The following is a 20,676-nucleotide window of genomic DNA, read 5'->3' on the forward strand; positions in this document are numbered from 1 at the left end:
GGTTTTATATTGGTGCAAATAAGGTAACTGTAACTCTGTGGGAATAAGAAGAATTCATAGGATCATTAAGGTTAGAAAAAGTATTTAAGACCATGGAGTCCAAACATTAAACTAACATTGCCAAGTCCACCACTAAGCCATGTCCCTAAACACCACATCTACATGTCTTTTAAATACCTCCTGGGCAGCCTGTGCCAGTGCTTGAGAACCCTTACAGTGAAGAAATTTTTCCTAATATCCAATCTAAATCTTCCCTGGTGCAACTGGAGGCCATTTCCTCTTGTCTTGCTTATTAAATGGGAAGAGAGACCATCCCCCGCTTTACTACAACTTCCTTTCAGGTCGTTATAGAGTGCAAAAGGTTCTCCCCTGAGCTTCCTTTTCTGCAGGTTGAACAACCCCAGTTCTCTTATCCACTTCTCACAGGACTTATGTTCCAGACCCTTCACCACCTTTGTTGCCCTTTTCTGGAGCTACTTTAGCACCTCAATACGTTTCTTGTAGTAAGGGGCCCAAAACTGAACACAGTATTCCAGGTGTGGCCTCACCAGTGCCCAGTACAGGCAAACACTGTGGCCTTTGTGACCAAAATGCAGGACCTGGCACTGAACCTTGTTGGACTTCATACAGTTGGTGTCTGCCCATTGATCCAGCCTGTCCAGATCCCCCTGTAGACCTTTCCTACCCTTAAGAATGTCAACAGTTCCACCCAACTTGGTGTCATCTATGAACTTACATAGGGTGCACTCAATCCCCTTGTTCAAATCATTGAGTAATATATTAAACAGAACTGGCCCCAGTACTGAGTCCCTGGGGAACACTGCTTTTGACGGGATTTAACTCCATTCACCACCACTGTTTGGGCTTGTTCATCCAGCCAGTTATTTATCCAACAAACAGTACACCCATCCAAGACTTGGACAGCCAGTTTCTTCATCAGAATGCTGTGGGAAACAGTGTCAAAGGCTTTACTAAAGTCTCAGAAGACAGCCTCCACAGCCTTTCCCTCATCCACTAAGTGGGTCACCTTGTCGTGGATGGGGATAAGGTTAGTCAGTCAGGACCTGCCTTTCACAAACCCATGCTGACTGGGTCTGATCACTTCATTGTCCTGTACGTGCCACATGATGGCACTCAAGGTGATCTGTTCTTACCTGGCATCGAAATCAGCCTGACAGGCCTGTAGTTCCCTGCGTCCTCCTTCCAGCCCTCCTTATAGATGGGCATCACACATTTACTAACTTCCAGTCAACTGGGAGCTCTCAATTCTAGCAGAACATCATATAAAGTATATGTTGGTGCAGAAATCTTATGGGAAAATGATTGTAAAAGAACAAAGAGCTCTATTAAATGCAGACTCCAATTAGCAATGCCTGGAACTTTCAAAAACTTTAAGAACTTAACGATTTCAGCTGTAATCATGTAAGTTCTGCTAGTTGGCAGTGTATTAAGTGAAATCAGAAGTATCTTTTGATATTGATTGTAATGCATAACTTGGCTTCTTACTGTTTTTTCAGCATAGGATAGCATAGTATTGTAAATGAGCCATTCGTAAAAAGCTCACGGTGATTCGTTGGTGTGCTGCGTATAGCTTTTGAGTGCCTGCCTTACAAGTGCTGATGAGAAAATGCCATGTTCATGTTGCTTTTGTATACAGGTTTGCTATTTGATTCCTGTGAGCTTTGTAAAAATGTTTTTTAAGACTGAATTATACTCCAGTATGCTTCTAAGGTTAGTCTTTAAAAAAAAAACCAAAACAAAATAGCTGGCATTTCTGTTTAATTTTATAAATGCAGGCATACAGCTTTTTAATCCCATAATACTACCTGCAGCATAACTAAAAATAGATGCTGCTTTGCAGTTCAATCTCTAATTGTAGAATTGAGCTTTTTTTTTTTCTATAAATATGCGACTACTTGCATAAAATGATTTTGTTTAGGATGTGACGGTTACTTTACTATAGAATTTAGGTAGACTGCAAATACTCCAGTGTATATTGCAGATGATATTCCTGTTCTTATTATTAATATGTGAAAAGTAATCTTTAGTTTCTTACAGTACCATAAAGAAGTTGTTCGCCTGATGTCTGGAGAATTCAGGCAGAAAATTGGAGACAGATATATCAGCTTTGCCAGAAAATGGATGAATTATGTGCTAACAAAATGTGAGAGTGGCCGAGGCACTCGACCCAGGTAACAGCCAACTTGTTACTACCATAGCAGTTTGTGTTTAAATACCATGGAGGCTTTCTCACACGGTGAATAATGTTTTATTGTTTAAAAGTTCTTCTGAACTATTGATTCTTATGGCTCTTAAATTTTGAAAGTAATTTGAATAGTAAATGCATAAAGCCAAGTGAAAACTCCAGCTGCTTAGCGGAAGAATGCGGAACATTTTGCCTTATGCTAGCTGACAGAAAAGGGGAGGAAAAAGTGGAGATTGCTAGACCCAGACAACTAAAAGACATTAGGTAAGGGTCATTAGGTTGGAACAAAAGTGCTGTGTGGTCGGGAGTCAATAAAGACTGCAGAATATGGAACAGTAAATCTCTGGGTATTCTGCAGAGCATTCCATGCCAGTTGTGGCAATGTGCATATGGAAGCTTTAGCCTCCTGTAGAAGTCCTTCTATTAGTCCTTTCTAAAAGCATCCTAAGTATGGCCTGCAGACGAGGTAGAAGTATTTCCACTCAGGTGAAAACTCTTCAGTTTCATGATTGCAGTAATGGATGGATTTGTGGATTTTGTTTTATTGTAATCTCAAGTACTTTCTGTCTGTTGTCAGTAGTGTTGTGTCCAGTGATCTCTCAAACTGCTTGCAGCTGGTGCTACGAAACCACTCCTGGGCACTAATGAAAAAAGTTATAATCTTACATCACTTTGAGGATGTAAACAGAGGAACTGGGAAACTGGTTCAAGCAAAATGATACCATTACTTGCTTCATTTATTTAGGTGGTTTTGCAGCTGCTATATCAGAAATTAAATAGAATTCTTTTGCATTAAAATAGATACCTTATCTTGATCTGTGCTAGCAGTTTATGTATCAGTGACAATTTTGTTTTCTTAAAGTATAGGGCTAATCGATCTGTCCTGGAGGTGGTTTGTTCTGCTTGCTGGAAGGTGGAAAGAGTGGATAGCCTGAAGTGGATAGGCTAGTTAGGGTGGTGTGTTAATCTTCAAAACACAAAAGGAAACAAACAAACAAAAGCCCAACCAAAACAAACTTAAAGGGCTTGTCAAGTATGTTAACAGCAAAAGGAGGATGAAGCTAAAGCAGAGATGTGTAATGCCTTCTTCACATCTGTCTTTAACACAACTGGTGGACCCTGGGGCTCCTGGAGTCCTGGGTTGGAGTACCACGACCAGGGGAGTGATGAGCCCCTGGCTGACTTTCAACTTAAACAAGTTTTGCTGCAGCAGTAGAAAACACACAAGGCTGTGGGGCCTGATGTAATTAATTCCAAGGTACTGAAGAAGTTGGCCAGTATTATTGCAAGACCTCCCTCTGTTATTTATCGGTGGCTGGAAATCTGCAGAGGTCCTTCTTGACTGCAAGGTAGCAAACATTATTCCAATTTTCAAGAAGGGCAAAAAAGAATACCCTGGTAATTGTAGCCTGTCAGTCTCACTTCAGTTCCTGGGAAAATTATGGAGAAGATCATTCTTGGAGTTATTGAAAAATGCTTCAAAGACAGTGTCATCATCAGTCAAAGTTAACGTGGGTTCATGGAGGGCAAGCTGTGCCTTCCTAGCTAAATATACTTTCATGACAAGGTTACATGCTGAGTAGACAAAGAGAAGGCAATAGACATGGTTGGGGTTTTGTGTCTTTCTTAATTATTATTTTGACAACTTTTTATACTGTGTCTCACAATATCCTGAACCAAATGGCCAGCATACAGGTAGATGTGCACAATATGATGGGTGAACAATTGCCTGACTGGTTGGGCTCAAAGGATTGAAGCAAATGGGGTAATACTTGACAGATGTTCTCTGGGGCTCAATTTTAGACCCAGTTCTCTTCAATGCTTTTATCAGTGATCTGGACACGGGATTTGAATCCCTAATAAGTAAGTTTGACAGTGATACTAAATTAGGAGGAGCTGTTGATTCCCTTTGAAGGTACAGAGATCTTACAAGAAAGAACTTGATAGATTATGAGTACTGGGCAGTCATCTTCTGAAATCTAAGAAGTGCCAGATTTTGCAACTGGGGTGGTGTAATCCTGTATGTACATGTAGATCAGAGGCCAAGAGGTCAGAGTGCAGCCCTGCAGAAAGGGATTTTGTGGTTCTGATTGATGGTAACCTTTATGTGAGTCAACAATATGCCCTGGTGGTGAAAAGGGCTAACCGTATCCTGGGTTGCATTAGGCACAGCATAGCTAGCCAGCTGAAAGAAGTGATTGTCCCATGATAGTTACCATTGGTGCAGCCTCACCTTGAATATGTGTGCACTTTTGGGCTTCACAGTGCAAGGAGGATGTAAAAATATTTCAGTGTGTTTAAAAACGAGCAACAAAGATGGTGAAAGGACTAGAAGGTAAGACTTAATGAGGAGTGGTTGAGGATACCAGGTTTGCTCAGCTTAGAGAAGAGGACACTGAGGAATGACTTCATTGCTGTCTATGACTTCCTCATGTGAGGTGGGAAGCATTGTAGACCATGGGAAACAGCTTAAAGCTGTGTTAAGGGAAGTTCAGATTGGCTACTAGGAAAGAGCTCTTCACTGACAGGGTGAAACAAGCTTCCTAGGGAAGTGGTCATGGCTGCAGGCATGTCAGTGTTCAAGAAGCATTTGGACAATGCTCTTATATATACTGTTTAATTTTTAGGTTGCCCTGCGTGGAGTCAGGAGTTGGACTCTGAGGATTCTTGTGGGTCTCTTCCAACTCAGGATATCCTATGATTCTACTTGCATTTTGTAGGTTGCAGCTACTAATTCTAGTAGGCCTAAGAGGAGGCAGTGAGGGGAAGAGCAGGTGACTGAAGACATGACTTTCTCTAGCCAAGTTACGTTTTTGTTTTACATTACAAATGCAGGCCCTGAAACCACTGATGCCCAGTTACTACTGATCAGATAGTCATGAAATCACTAGTAGTGTTTTTTTCAGAAAGGAGAATTTAGGCAGGGAACATAGTGGTTTGGCTTGTTGCTCTGAAACATACTACAAGGGAGTTGATGATACTGTTCCTGTAGGTAGCACCTATTATAGGTTGAGATACATAGCATGGCCTGCTTACTTTATTTGTCAGTGTCCTTGCTAAAATCAGAGTTTACCTGAACATAACTGGGCAAATACTAATACAGATTAAATATTTTACCTCTTATATTTTGATCCATTTTATTACAAAGATTTTATCATATTTTCCAGTGGAAAAATAATTAACTGCCATTTACTGTTCTTAGATGTTGTTGAAACTCTCATGATAGCTTTAGCCAAAGAGCAATTAATTTTCTGTCTTTTATTTTTCTTTGAGATAGGTGGGCAACTCAAGGTTTTGATTTTCTTCAAGCCATTGAGCCAGCATTTATTTCAGCTCTGCCAGAAGATGACTTCTTGGTATGGAATAAGTTATTCTGCTTGTTGATTATTTCTGAGTGCTTGTGAAGCTATCAGTATATGTTTTCAGTGATGTTTTTTATAAAACAATGTCTGAATATAAGTGCTGTCTGAAACAACTGCTGTTGTATATTACTGTTGATGTTGATCTCATAAAATCATAGAATCACAGAGTCAGCAGGGTTGGAAAAGACCTTTAAGACCATCAAGTCCAACCATTACCCCAGGAGTGCCACGCCTAAACCATATCACTGAGGGCCTCATCTATGTGGTTTCTGAACACTTCCAGGGATGGTGATTCCACCACTTTCCTGGGAAACATGTTCCAATGCCTCATTACCCTCTCTGTGAAGAAATTTTTCCTAATATCCAATCTAAGCCTCCTCTGGTGCAACTGGAGGCCATTTCCTCTTGTCCTGTCACTTGTTGCTGGGGAGAAGAGACGGACCCCTGTTTCACTACTCCTCCTTTCAGGTAGTTTGTAGAGAGCTATAAGGTCTCCCCTGAGCCTTTCTCAGACTAAAAAAAAACCAGTTCCCTCTGTTGTTTCTCACTCAATTCCCTCACCCAGCTCATCAGTGAAGTTATTAAACAGCACTGGCCCTAACACCAAGCCCTGAGGGACACCACTAGTGACCAGTCACCAACTGTATGTGATACCATTTACCACCACTCTTTGGGCTTGCCCATTCAGCCAGTTTCCAGCCCAGCCAAGAATACATCTCTCCAGGCCATGAGCAGCTAGTTTCTCCAGGAGAACACTTCTCTATTTTGTAAGATTCTGAGTAGTGAATAGGGTGTGTTTGTGACCCTTGCCATTAATGTTTTCAAATTGCTGACAAGTTGCTGGTGCATCTTAGGAGGTTATTTTCCTTTGCCTCTTGGGAAATTTGATGGCAGCTTTTTTTAGAATTACAGTTTATAATTGTCATAATAAATTTCAAGTAAGATTCTGACTCTTAGTTAACACCGAGAATTCAGTTTGGGTATGAATACAAAGTGACAGCTGTTTAAAGGTATTTCTTCAAATTGTGCCAATGTGAAGCATACTTTAAAACATCTTTCTTTAGGTTTTATTGTGGAAAAAAAAGCCCCACTATACTAAAACTGGCTTTTTCTGTGCTCTGCCTTCCTCCTTTTCCTGTGGAAGTAAAATCCAGAGAATTTATTTCTCTGGTCTTGGTACAGTCCTACAGGGAAGTGAAAGCACAGTTGCCACAAAATAGCAGAATATGAGTGATAGCACCTCTGATTTTTATTAATTTCAGGATGTGTTATGAAACGCCAAACACATTAATCTTGCATAATACAGAAATGATATAGTTTAGTTTTTTTTCACATGTATTTTTATCAAGAGCTCTCAACTAAGTTTTGCTTTAGTCCTGTGTGTGTTGCTGAGAAAGGGTTGTCTGCCTAGATGGCGGAGTTAAGCTTGTATTTGAAATACACTGATACTTTAGCTTCAAGTAGCCGCTCAAAACTATTTGTGTGTTGACACAATTTCTAAACAAGACTTTGAAAAAGTGGGAGAGAAAGGGGGAACCCAAAACCTTAGCTGTATTTCTGAACTTCTGCTTTCTTAAACTGGATTTCAGTCTTGGAGAGCATCACTTGAAATATCTGATTAATCTGACTCCTGTATAAAACAGGCTACAGCATTTCACCTAGAAATGCCTGTGTGAATCCTAATCCTTTGTTTAGATAATACCCAGTGTCATAGAATAATTGCAGTCTGGATTTAAAGCTGAAATTCTTGCTCAGTCTGGGTTGGAAAAACACTTTTTTCTTTCTTTTTTTTTTATTTTAACTAGCTTCAAGTTCTGGTCTTCGCTAAGTTTTTGAATTTCTGGAAGCAGTTTTGATAGTCTGAATGACTGGTGTATAGAAATGGCCTTTATAACAGCTATACCAAAGAACATAATTCTGATTTCCTTATTGTGAAGATATATCTTATCCCTGGTTTTCTGACAAGTAAATTGAATCAGAGGAAGATTTAGTAACTTGTCTGAGGTTGCATACACAGTGAATAGTACACCTACTAATTATGCTCAGGTTGCCTGAGCACCACCAGTTCAGTGGTTTTAACTACTAAAGATTCATGAAAGTTTTGCTAACTTCATGGGTAGATAAGTATATTTCTTTTAATGCGTAGTGCTTCATATTTGTTGTTCTACAGACTTCTGTCTTGTGCATGTCTATGGCATCATACTCTCACCCATTTGGGTGTTTCTTCTTGGGCTGGGGAGAGAAGGTAGCTGCAGCATTTTTCCAGTAAGCTTGGTGTTTTAATTTTAGTAACAACAGATATTTTTAAGTTCCACTGGCTTTATATTATGAAATGTTCTTTATGATGTATCGTTGTTCAGTTCTTACAGTTACATAGTTTTGACAAGGTCAAGAGGCAAGACAAAAGTAAGACTTCATAGCTTAGAAAAAATGAAATCAATGAAGTCAAAACTCTAATGTGGATCCAAAATTTTAATGTAATTGAAAGAAATGTAGGGGTGCTTACTTGACAGATTATGTATTTAACCAGTGTAATTTTGTTACTGTGAGATTTAGCATATGACTGTTAACTCTCTTGTATCATAAAACATCGCTTTTTCTGTTTGTCTTTTTTAGAGTTTACAAGCACTGATGAATGAGTGCATTGGCCATGTTATTGGAAAACCTCACAGTCCTGTAACAGGTTTGTACCTTGGTAAGGCAGAAGTTACTGGCCTTCATTCTGGAGCTTTGCTGCTATGGTTGCAGAATTTTGATTGTAAAGTACTTGTAAAATGCTACAAATACCAATAAAAGTATTTTTAAGCTTTTTGTGAATGTTGACGCAAAGCCATTATTGCCTGACATGTAAATACATGGTGGTTTTAGTCAGGAAGTTAAAATGCTTTACAGATGCTTTCCTCTAATTTGGTCCTTGAATTGTTGCAGATGTTGTAGAAAAGGATTGTGTTTTTTAAAGACTGGCTAAAGAAGTGATTACAACTTTAAGGAGGCAGTAGTAGCTCCTTCTCCCAAAATTCCGTTATGGTGCTGTAGACATTTACACTTCTGATGGACTTTATATTATAGAGGGTACAGAGGAGTTATACCCCTGGGCTTGACAATAGAGCTGTGGGAAATAGTTCTCCAAATCACAAAATTTGTCATAGTGTAAAAAATATCCTTGGCATTAGAGTGAAATCAACATATTTCATTGTTTATCTTAAGAAAAGGATGTTTCCTCAGCTGTGTTTCCCTTTTCTGTATTTCTTTCTCAGCACCGTTTCCCTCTTCCTACTCCCAGGTCCATTGTCTGTTTTAGCTTTCAAAACAGCATGTCATCTTTTCTTTCTCCTGATGTCCACTTCCTGAACGGGTTGATGGCAGAAGGCATGTTAATTTGACTTGGGCAAAAGGAGGTTTTTCAGTATTTCAGGAAAGTTTCAGTTTTGATATAATTTTGATGAGAAACTCTTACAGCTAAGAAACCTTTCATAATGGAAGTCAGTCCAATTCTGTGGAAAGAAGCATAGTCTAGAATAATTTAGGCAAATTCTGTACTGTGATGTAAAATCTGTATATTTGCTTTTGATACTGTTGTTCAGAGAAAGGCCCATGTTAGGTAAATCACTAGCGTGATGATCCAAAAGTATAGATACTCTTATAAATGCTATTGCAGACAGAGCAGATCATGCAAACTAAATTGCTTGACAGCTTTTGGCTCAGAGATGTGGAGAGAGGGTGAGATAGAAGGATGGCATGGGACAGAGTTGAACAGCAGCCTGAAGCTTCAATACGTAACTAAACATAAACTGTATTCTGGCTGCAGATGTTGCAGATACCCCTTTCTATTTTGTGATCAAGAGAAATACTTGTTCCATTTGCATACCCTTTTAGAGACTTAAACCCACTGTGATCTCTACCTCTTTCCCCAAAGCTGAGGATCCAGCTGTGTTCATGCTGCTGCCTGTAGGGGATCTCTTGTGTTTTATCCTTTTTCCTTTGAGGAACAGTCTGTGGTCCCCCCAGTTGGGTTAGTTTCTGCCTCTGGATCTTCTGCTAATGTCCTTGTGAATTGTAACAGGACAGCCAACACATGGCCCTGGTGTCTTTTACTGGTAATGCAAACAAAGCAGAAACTCAGCTCGCTGTGATTAATCTAGGCTGGCAAAAAGTGCTGGCTCATATTTTCATGGGCATCTTGTGGTGTGACTGCCACAATATTTTTCTGGCTAGTGAGGAGGGAGGAGTTGAGGAAAGCAGAAGATGCTGTAGACTACTCTTACAGGCTAAGCATGAGAACATTGATGGCTCATTTAGGTTTGATCCTCTCCCTTTGTACCACTTCCTTGGGGCAGACTGTTGTGTTGGGCATTAATATAGGTAGAATTGTCATATGTGGGGTTTTTTCCCAGCTCATTTTGCTTTCTGTTAGTGTCTGAGAAAACTAATCCTGATGAAAAGGAACATAATAATGCTGTTTGTTTTTTAATTATTTAAATTGTTTAAAACAGTTTAGTTTGTTAATATTGATTTTACAATAATATTAAAAAATAAGCTTTAATCTGTGAAGCTGAAATAGTGAAGATATAGTTAAGTAATTACAGCTCTTCTAATTGCTATTTCTTAATTCTCCGGAAAATTTTCATAATTTTATAGATGAGTTACATGATACAATAATATGAAAAGTATTCATACAATTGATATATTTTAAATTTGAATAATTCGTATTTTTCTTAAAGGATAGGAAAAAATTATGCACCAGTTCATACTTAGCTTTATCGAATAGGAATTTGTTTTAATTTTGTGTCTTGAAATGGCCCTAACAGTGTTTTTCTGACATCTGAATAAATGTTCTACATTTTTTATATTTACAGCTATTCATCGAAACAGTCCCCGTCCTGTAAAAGTACCTCGGTGCCATAGTGACCCACCAAATCCTCATCTTATCATCCCCACACCTGAAGGCTTCAGGTATTTAGCATTAGTACAGAGTTGTGAATTGGCTTATCCTCTCCTGCTATGCTGACTGTCAGTAAGGGTAACACCTTTTCTGTTGAAGACAAAGAAAGTAGGAAAAAATAGCATGTTATCAATCTGAATTGTATAAATATGCTTTTAATGACAATGTAGTTTCTTACTCTCCTCTAGTCCCTTTATTTTACAGTTTTTATTGATGCATGCTTTCTGTCTTTGAAGTCATTCTTATCCTCTTTGCCTTTCTTGAGAACTGTGTTTTAGTGTAACAAGCTTTAATTCACTGAAACCCGGTCATTAACAAGACTTTTATTTCCTTCCCCACTTTGAATGTCTGCATATGTGCCCACAACAGTGCTTTCTGTGGTTTAGCGTAGATTATTTGAAATGTAGCATTCTGGAATATGGTGGCATTTCTGCATCATTACCAACCTGATATGAAGCAACTTAAAACACTGGATGGTTTTGCTTACCTTTGAAAGAGTTAACATGAGAATTAATGCAAAAATAGTTTTAAAAATCTCAAAAAGAACTTTGCCATGCATATTTTTACACAATCAGAGGGCATTGTTTTTTAAGATCAGCACAGTGTCATCTCTACACTTTGTTGTTGTTTTGTTTGAAGTTGCTTAGCTGTTGGCAGCAGCTAGCACTACTCTAAAGATACAGAGATTTTGCTTTCAAAGGTTATTATTATTATTATTGTATGTACTGACAGCCCCTGAAGGTCCTGAGACACAGAATTACGTCTTTATGTACTAGAAAACTCTTTAAAATCAGGCCTTATCATGCACACTTCAAAATTTGAGTTTTAAAATAAACCTTCAATTCCATACATTATTTTTTTTTCCAAACTGTTTCCTGAAGTTTTTCTTCTTGCCACAGCACGCGGAGTGTCCCTTGTGATGCACGGAACCATTGCAGCGTAGCTGTCAGTCGCCCCTCTCCCGTTGGTAGCGACTCAGCTCAACCCAAACCCATCAGCAGTGCAAATGATACCAGGTAGCTCCACTCCATGATGTAGCAGCCTCATTCTACTTACATAACCCATATAACTTTTCCACATACCTGCATCCTAGTAGATCATTTGCACCGTGTTTTTCCGTCCCATCATGTCTTCCACTGGCTCATTCATTCATGTTTGACTTGAGCAAAATCTTCTTAGACATAGATGGTAAGACTGCTTTCAGACTTAAAATGTCTGAACCATATGGTAGTTAAAGTGCGCAGTTGTGATGTAGATTACAAATCTGCTCAGTAAAAATGTCTGTGAAATTAACATATGGCAGTCAGTTCATTGGTATAACTTTACTAAATAATTAGTATTGATAACTAACACTTCGCACTAAGATGACTGTAAGATGCAAATAAACCCAAGGATTTTTTTTGTTTTTATATGAGCTAACAGTTTTGATATTGTCTGTTATAAATATTTGGAAGTACTATGTAGTGCAAACTCAGAATTAAACACATAACCTTTCAGGAAGGTGTTTTTTTTATTTCTTGCTACACCTTTGGCTTCTTAGGGCTATGCAGCATAAAGTTAATATGAAAGAAACCATTCCTGTACCAGGATATGCAACAGAAACCACTCCCGTATTGTCTGTTTGCAGAGGTAACAAGTGAATTTTTTGTCAGACCTAGGTTAGTATCTTTCTTGCTTTTTGGCCTCTGATTTGGCTTTATGTTTCAGACTGTTGGTGGTCTTTCTTCCCATCCCACAGTCAGACCATTGTTAAGCCTCTCTCTTTTTTCCCTTCACTCCTGACTGTGAAAATCCTGCTATTCACACAATGATATTGTCTTAGGGTTTGTAAGTAGCTTTTTGGATTTTTATTTCTACTGTAGAGTACCAAAAGCTCACTTGTACAAGGAATTTTTATGAATGGAGACATATGATCTGTTTCACACAGCCACAGAGAAGAGGAAGAACAGGTAGTGAAGGACAACAGCTTGATGATGACCAAAGTGAACTCAGATATGACTTGATTATGAATTATTATTATTTTAATAAATAATTTTCAGTTGTTAGGCACAAAATCATCATGGTTTATAGATTTGTTTCCAGATGCACAGCAGAAGCATGCAGTAAGTTCTTAAGAGGGAAGTTACCACTTTTAATAAAAAATCTTTTCTGCAGGTTTTTTCAATTAATTTTTATGATAAGATGTGATTTACACTCTACAGTAGCTTCCAGATGTACACCTTGTGAGTCTGGGCCCCTTATTTTGGTTGGAAATATATCTGGAATTTCTGTCTTTCAAACTACCTATATTTATTATACGTATTATTAGTCTCCAGCTCTATGCACTTGAAAAGCCCTTTTCAAGTAAAGTTGTAGAGAATTTTCACTGAGAAGATTCTGGCATCTTTAGAAGCTGACAGGGTGATGGTTAATTAGGATTTATGATTTTGAAAATGCAGAGTTTGTTCATTTAATAATTAGTCTCTACACAACATATGAAGGGTATTTTTTTCCTAGAATATGTAGAGCACTTTGAGCCAAGGAATATCTTTGAAGTTAGTTTTTCAAGAGGGTGGTAGGAAGCTAGCTTTTAATACTTGCAGGATTTGGTGTGATTTTGTACCACTCTGTCAGGGGGTATTTTATACCACAACCGTCAAGTTTATAAATTGACACACTTGAATACAGCGTTATATTCTTCTAATGTTTTCTGCATATTTGTCCTACACAAATAGAATCATAGAACCATAGAATAGTTAGGGTTGGAAAGGACCTTAAGATCATCAAGTTCCAACCCCCCTGCCATGGGCAGGGACACCTCGCTCTAAACCGTATTACCCAAGGCCTCGTCCAACCTAGCCTTGAACACTGCCAGGGATGGAGCATTCACAAAAATACCAATCAAAGTGTAAAGTTCGGCATTTTGACAGTTTCTTCTTGTTCAAGAAAATAGTCATTAGGAAGAAATGAGAATTCTGTTCCTTAGCTGCAATCAAATGCATAATACTTTTATGGATTGTAACACAAAAGTTGATGTGAATGAAGCATTTTAGTCAAATAGGCTTGGTCTGTAATTCAAGGACTTGTATTTTTCTCAAAGCTCTCAGTTTTTACTTTTCTGATGGTTGTTAATAAAGCGTCCCAGGATTATTATTTTTTTCGAAGCACTGCATGGATTTTTAACTAGGTCTGCTCAAACCCCTGCATTATCTTGGGAGAATTCAATTAAAAAGTTATTAAAAATTATTAAAGCGGAGGCAGAGTTTTGGAAGCTTTTGTGGGTTTTCAGGGATTTTGTTTATTGAGGAAGGCAAAATATTGCAAGGTGATGTATTTATAGCAAATTCTTGGTTTTAAAATAGTCAAAGTTGAAATGGAATCTGTTGGATCAAGAGAGTGTTTTCTGGTTCTGTATGCAAGGTGTGGGGCCCAGCTGCTGGGCTACCACAGAAACAGAAACTTTGTACACTTTCCAGAAATTCTTTAGGCGCCTATGACATGATTGTAGGCATTAAATATCTACAAAAAGTTGAATGCAGGATCTTGATAAATCAGATGCACAAGGCAGCGTGTAGTGCACAAATGCCACCATAATTCTGTTGAGGTTTCTCTTTAAAAAATTAAAATTAAAAATCAATGTAATACAACTAGAAAGCAAAGTCCAAAGTAGCAGTCCCTGGTTGTTTTCAGTAAGCTCTCTGTTGGTTATTCATTTTGCACTGTGTTCATACTAATGACCTTTAATACTCATTTTCTGAGCTAGCTGGGGGTTAATATCATTTTATATTTATCCAGGACTGAGCAGACATTTAGCAAGTCGTCTTCTTTTTTACTCTATTTCTTTGCCTAATAACATGCACACAATCTTTCTGGACACAAACAATGAAAGGTCTGGGTGGCAGAGATGAGCATGAAATGGATTTTAAACACCTGCATTCAAAGCTATAATACTTAAGGTCCTCTGTTTAGCTACTGTCTCATTTTAGAGGTGGTTTAGCTTTGCTTGTTTTGAAGGTCTTTGTGTATCTGGAATTGTTGCTCTGTATGTGCTGAGAATAACCTCAGCCTTCTTGCTGATTAAAACCACAACTTCCTGAAGAGTACTGAGTATTCTCACTAGTTCAGGTTCAGTTCCTCCTCAAACTTCAAAGATTTAGTTGGCAGTAGTAGGGAAGGCAAAGCAAACACTCTATTGAGAACATTCTCATGGGAATAGGGTAACTTGGGTTTTGGCTCCTGTTCTTAAGATTATGAAGATTGAGGCTTTTCTTCCTCTCTCTCTCTCTCTCCCTCTCTCTCTCTTTTTTCCTTCCTTTTCCTTTAATAAACCCCCCAAACTATTATTAGATAATAATTGGGTACAATTCAGAAGCAACTTCAGAGCTGTAGGGAAGCCCTCTCATAGGTGTGTGCACTTTGTGATGCCAAGTATCTTTCATCCTTTTGTAGTTGTTAAATCCTTCACTGAAATCTAACAGTGCTTCTCTTTCCAGTATTGTTTAGCTCATACCTCTAAAGCATTATGTTAAAAGAGGCATTGGTCACACATCTTCCCCACCATACTTTAAAAATTGAAAGGGACCCTTATCCAAAAGGGACTTAATGTAGAAAGAGTGTCATGAGAGAATGATGGCTCTAAAACATGAGTGGATTGATTAATGTCTTGGGCTGGAGAAAGTTGCCTGATGATTTAAGGGTTTAAGACTCATTTCTGTCAGTGTTATTTTCCCATTCTGTTCAGCATGCTTATTCATCTGGGTCTTACTCTGAGGTATCTTATTCTACTCTGTGCTGTCTGGAAGAGCTAGGGCTTCCAAATAGTCAAGCTGCTGTCATTTAACACTGTCCTTCCTGTCAGCTTGCTTATGGCTTTTTCCACTAGTTTTGTCTTAATGACTGTGGACTATGACTGTATTTGCAGCTCACTAGGAGCATATGAATTCAGTTGCCACCCTTCATCTGATAATGTGGCTGACATTATCATCCAGCTGAATCATTTTTGATGGTATATCCAAACCTGGCACCAGCTATGTCCTGCAGCAGCTGTCTTAGTAGTATGTTCCAAGTCATTAAAATGCATTCTGTGTTATGGGCAAGTAACAGTTGCAAGTAGTTTGGGCTTTGAAGCTTAGGGGGTTTTCATAGAGTGGCATGAGTAAAATAATGTAAAAAGTCTTCATTTGGGGGAAAAAATAGCATAGAAAGAGCTTTTAATTTACCTCTTGGCATCAGGTTTTCTTTCATGTTACTTCCATGGTTCATACCCTAGGCTTCAGAGATTCTTTCTCTTTAAACTGCAGTTAAATTGTCACTAGTAGTTATTTAGTGCAATGCTAAGTTAATTAGTACAATGGCTCTTTTTAACAGGGGTTCCAGTGTCCCTGAAAATGATCGACTGGCTTCAATAGCAGCCGAGTTGCAGTTCAGATCTCTTAGTCGTCATTCCAGTCCCACTGAAGAGCGAGAAGGTGATTGTCACAGTAACAGATTGTGACCTGGATGTGCAGATGATTTATGCCATTAACATATTTCTGTTTCCAGTTCTGCCTCTTTCCAATCTTTTTTTTCACCTTTTCCCATTCAGAAATCTTAGATTTTTAACTTCTAGGCTTATACTGTCAGAGTAAGTTCCTCTATTTTCAGAAACATCGACTATTCTCTTGCCTTTCATATTGTTTCTGAATTGTAGCAGAAGGAATTTCCTGGTATCTTACTAAGTTACAGTATCCAAAATGAAATGAGTAACATGATTGCTGAATTATAGTAACTTTCCAAATGCAGTTAACCAGGTATGAACTGGAGCTATCAGAACAGTGAAGTTTTCTTCCAGTTCTTTAACTTCCACTGCAATATTCATCTTACAAATACTTGCAGTTATTTGCATTCTGGAAGAGGGGACAGGGTGTGTGACTTGATCTACTGAATCAGAGCTTCTCCTTCAGGTTTCCCCAGTCCCTGTATATGTGGTATTTATTACATCAAATACCTTGAAGTGTTGATTGTTAAGATAGTGTGTTCTGTGCAAACTAAAATGAAGTACAAAAAAGCAGGTGAAGTAGAGTTGATACTGTGGTCATCCTGCAAAATGAAGTGGATTTCGAAGAAAGAATGGCCTTAAAAATTTATGCGAAGAGGTGTGGGGTTTTTTTTGGTTGATTTGTTTGCTTTCTTTTAAGCAGATGTTGAAAATGCTATCTCCCTCATGCTTATTTACTGTTATATATCTGTATGAATAGGAAACTGGCTGAGTTTGGAATGAATACAGGTCTTTTTGTAAGGAACTTTAAAAGATTTTTTTCCTTCAAATTTCTTACATATTTGATTAAGTGCCCTGCCTTTAAGTGCTTCCCTCAATTGGGAAGGAGATCTCTGCTCCTGTATAAATCAAATCCTATTTCAGGATAGCTTTCACAATTTGTTTTCTAAAGATAAGTAATCTTTTGAGTTCAACAGCATACAGTGCTATATGGCTGCCTCATATACTTGTAGGGGGTATTAGTCCTGATATGCAACATCTCAGGTTCTGCTGAATATAGTAGCATAATTCTTAATATGAGATAAAGCCACTTCTATGCTCACAGTATTTTTTCTCTAGAACCATCATATCCAAAAGGAGATTCAAGTGGCTCTTCCCGGCGGAGCTGGGAGCTCAGAACTTTAATCAACCAGACCAAAGGTAGGTGTTTAGGAGTCACTTTGAAGTAATACTTATCGAACTAATGCTGCAATAAAAGGCTGAATCTTAATGCTGATTGTAAAGAGATTTTCACTGCTTTGTAGATAGAAAAGGGAAAAACCAAAATCGTGATTGCAGGTAGAATTGCTAACAAAATCGCAAGGTGTACTTTCTGAGGTAGGAGAAATTAAACTTCATGAAAGTTAGAACTTTTCAGTTCCTGAAAGATGCTAGCAGTGTTTGTATTTACAAAATTAGCACATTTATTACTATAGAAATTGAGGACGTTTGCTGTCCCTGCTCAGTGCCCAGTTATGAATTGCATGAGAGTAGGAAGCACTTCCTAACTTTCCGAGATCTCTTCCCGCAGTATGGGATTTTCTTACTGTGGGTGTCTAACAGCATGTCTTCCTGACTGTTTCCTGAATTCAAGGCTGTGGTGGGGTGCTTCCTCTCTGTCCTGATGCTTATTTTCATGAAACAAAGTGAGTTACTTATGAGACTCCTATACCATACAGATATATACGTGTAGCTTGCTTGCATGTGTTCTGGCAGGGTGGAATCGCATGAAACATTAGAAGAAAGTTTTCTGTCACATGAAATCTGGTCTCATTAGGTGGCTCAGGCAGAACACAGGAAGAACAGTACTTTTTTTTTGTTTTCCTGAAATCTAAAAGGCTTATTTTTTTGTTCAGAACATAAACATTGAAGGAATTGAGTTTGTTTAAACTAGGAAAGAAGAGTGAAGGAAAACCTGAGAATTTCAAGAAGGCTGTTGCAGTGGGAACTGGTTTTACTGTTCAAAGATTTTGGTTTAAAACAACGAGGCAGATTTGGTGTAGATGAAGTGGTATTAATTATATGTGGGCACTAGAATATGTCATTTAGGAGTATCAGTATCAGTATGTCCATCTTTTGGAGGCTGTTAGAAACAGGTTGGACTGCTGTCAGTCAACAGTGACAGATACGTAATTTTGGTGCTTTACAGGAAGAGGATAAATTAATGCTGCTCTGAGATTTCTCCCAGCCTCACTCATAAGGATTCTGTTTCGTGATAAGACGTGAAAGCTGGAGTTATCTAGTACCACTAGATCTCTGAAATAACAGATACTGAGTTTTCCAAGAAACCTCTTATATCTCTGTATAGCACAACTTAACCTGTCCTTCTTTCCTTGCTGCTCTTAGTGACCCTAATATATTTCCACTATCTGTCAGTGGTTAGTTACAGCCTAAGTGCAGACAAGTGTTCCATTTCATACGTTTAATTTCCTTGAATCAAGTAAGAGATGACTGGAAAAGTGCCAGTACTCATTTTACTTTAGTTTCATATTTGATTTGTAAGTGGTAGTTTAATATGTGGTTGCTAAAATGTTTTATGCTTTTCCTGCACCTTAAACTAGACTCACAAAATAGTTGTCTTCTAACTTAGGTCACTTCACGTGATACCAAAAGGTAACAAAATATAAGCACAGCGAATCTTTCTCAATCAAGGAAATTGTTCATCACTCTTTTTAGACACTGCTTCCAAGCAAGCACCGATTGAAGCTGTTCAAAAGTCTGTTCAGTTGTTTGAAGAAAGGAGATACAGAGAGATGAGGAGGAAGAACATCATTGGCCAAGTTTGTGACACACCGAAATCTTATGATAATGTCATGCATGTAGGTTTGAGAAAAGTGACTTTCAAGTGGCAGAGAGGAAACAAAATTGGTACGTTCATTATACCTTCATTTGTCAGGCTAAAATAGCAACTTTAGTATTTTTGAAGGAAATCTAAGGCTATCTTTCAAAATCTTGGGTCTCTGTGTAGGTAATACCAATTTTACTGAAATCAGAAGGTTAAAATACTTCAGCAGCTAGGACTTCCTTTATGTGAAGGAAACTTCAGTGAAGTTTTCACTGGTCAAATAGCAGGAAACAAATAGCAAGAAAGAGGAGGAGGATTTGGTTAGGACAATTACTTAGGTATGAACCTGTGATTCCTGCATATGTTTAACTCTATGGGATGTTTGACAAGTTCTGCTTTTGGAAGAACCAGAAATACAAATGGAAATGAGCATAAACTTTGGGACTTCATTCACTAATATTATTGTTGATTCCCCTGTATGATCATCGCTCACTCCGGCTTGGGGTTTGTGGGGAAAATCCTTGTATTGATGAGCAGTTATCTTTCAGGTCAGGCTGTTACTGTAGTGTTTTTACTTTTAATCAGCTTGAACCCAGGACTATGAATGTAAAAATAGGTGTACAGGTTAAAAGCTACTTAAATTCTTACATTGAAAGAAAGGTAAATAACTTCGGCAAGCTGATTCCAGTGATGTTTTCTCATTGCAGTTGATGTTCACGTTGGTTATTGAATGTAGTATCATTTTGATTATTTTAATTCTGCAGGTGAGGGCCAGTATGGGAAAGTCTATACGTGTATCAGTGTTGACACGGGAGAGCTGATGGCTATGAAGGAGGTGAGTACTTGTACAAGAATCGCTGCTGCCCTTGTGGGTTTTTTGCTTTTTTTTTTAAACCAAATGTGCATGACTTAGCAGATATGAAGGATTTCTGAACACTGTTGCTAGAAAGGGCAGGAAGGCAAACGTTTCTTCATGTAGCCACATAGGCTCTTATCACTTGTTCCTCTTAAGTTACTTAAGCTTTTTCTTTTCAGTTTACAACTTCCAACTTAAATGTATGTAAAATGGATGAGTTTCAGAGGGATGTTGTGAACTTAATGAAAGCCTGCTTAATATATAAGAGCTCCCCTTAAGAGATCTTCAGTTATTTTGGAAAAGAGTTTTCTGGTTAGTGAAGTCTGTACACAAACTTAACGTTTCCTTTCAGGTTTTCCTTTCACATCTTATTCCCTTTTTCTTCACTCCTTGGACCAGAAGTGTGGCATCAATTTTTTTCAGCTTCTCCTGTAGTTTAAGTAAGCTAAGCTGAGTCACAGAACTGTTGACTAACCTGGTGGGTACAGAAAAATTGTCAGCGTAGAAGCAAATAAAGCTGTGTAGGTGCAGAGATCTGTTTTACTACAGCACCTTGCCTTTTTAAATATTTGTATTGTTTAGTTTTATGGCATTTCTACCTCTTCAGACAACCATGGGCATCAACTGTTCACAGCAGTTGCCATGCCAGCCATTTGAGGCTGGAGCAGTTATATTTTATGAGCCAGTTTTGCCCCCCTCCCCCTAGTACGTATGTGATCTGAAAGGTTTGGACAAGCAAGACTGATCTTACGCTTAACTTCTTGTACATAGTCATTCATTAATACCAACACTTGAAATCTTGTTGTTGTCGAGTTGTTTCTTTTTTTCTCAAAATAACGTTTCTCCCCCCATTGGTAGCACTCAGCTTGTGGAATTCAAAGTTGCTTTCTAGGTGCAAGTACTTTTTACAGGTTAGCATGTGTGTGCTGTTTAGCAGAAGCTCAAATAAGTCAAGTGGATCCTGTTTCACAGGCACTTTACTAGGAGGCTGAATATGCAGTGTGCCGCCTTTTCCTGTAGTTTTTTTAACT

General features: G+C 38.3%; 1 protein-coding gene across 9 annotated transcripts in view; it reads left to right on the forward strand.

The window, feature by feature from the left end:
• The window catches only part of MAP3K4 (mitogen-activated protein kinase kinase kinase 4), a 72,491-nt gene that overhangs the window by 40,623 nt on the left and 11,192 nt on the right, over positions 1-20,676 (forward strand). For 5 of the 9 annotated variants that reach the window (XR_009729289.1, XM_061378630.1, XM_061378623.1 and 2 more), the window contains 9 exons: positions 2,059-2,192; positions 5,484-5,562; positions 8,185-8,263; positions 10,425-10,521; positions 11,410-11,526; positions 15,857-15,957; positions 17,085-17,165; positions 18,681-18,872; positions 19,554-19,624. Coding sequence is in view for 8 of the 9 variants with exons in the window: in XM_061378630.1 (XP_061234614.1) it covers positions 2,059-2,192; positions 5,484-5,562; positions 8,185-8,263; positions 10,425-10,521; positions 11,410-11,526; positions 15,857-15,957; positions 17,085-17,165; positions 18,681-18,872; positions 19,554-19,624 (951 nt within the window). In the remaining variant the exon portion in view is untranslated. Of the gene's footprint in view, positions 1-2,058; positions 2,193-4,833; positions 4,923-5,483; positions 5,563-8,184; positions 8,264-10,424; positions 10,522-11,409; positions 11,527-15,856; positions 15,958-17,084; positions 17,166-18,680; positions 18,873-19,553; positions 19,625-20,676 lie in introns of all 9 variants that reach the window. The other 4 variants (XM_061378625.1, XM_061378624.1, XM_061378627.1 and 1 more) reach the window with 4 other exon arrangements.

Source organism: Neopsephotus bourkii, unplaced genomic scaffold, assembly GCF_033783945.1.
Source record: "Neopsephotus bourkii isolate Nb327-2 ecotype Australia unplaced genomic scaffold, CSIRO-AGI_Nbou_v1 NB_1767, whole genome shotgun sequence".
In the NCBI taxonomy this organism is placed as follows: Eukaryota; Metazoa; Chordata; class Aves; order Psittaciformes; family Psittacidae; genus Neopsephotus; species Neopsephotus bourkii.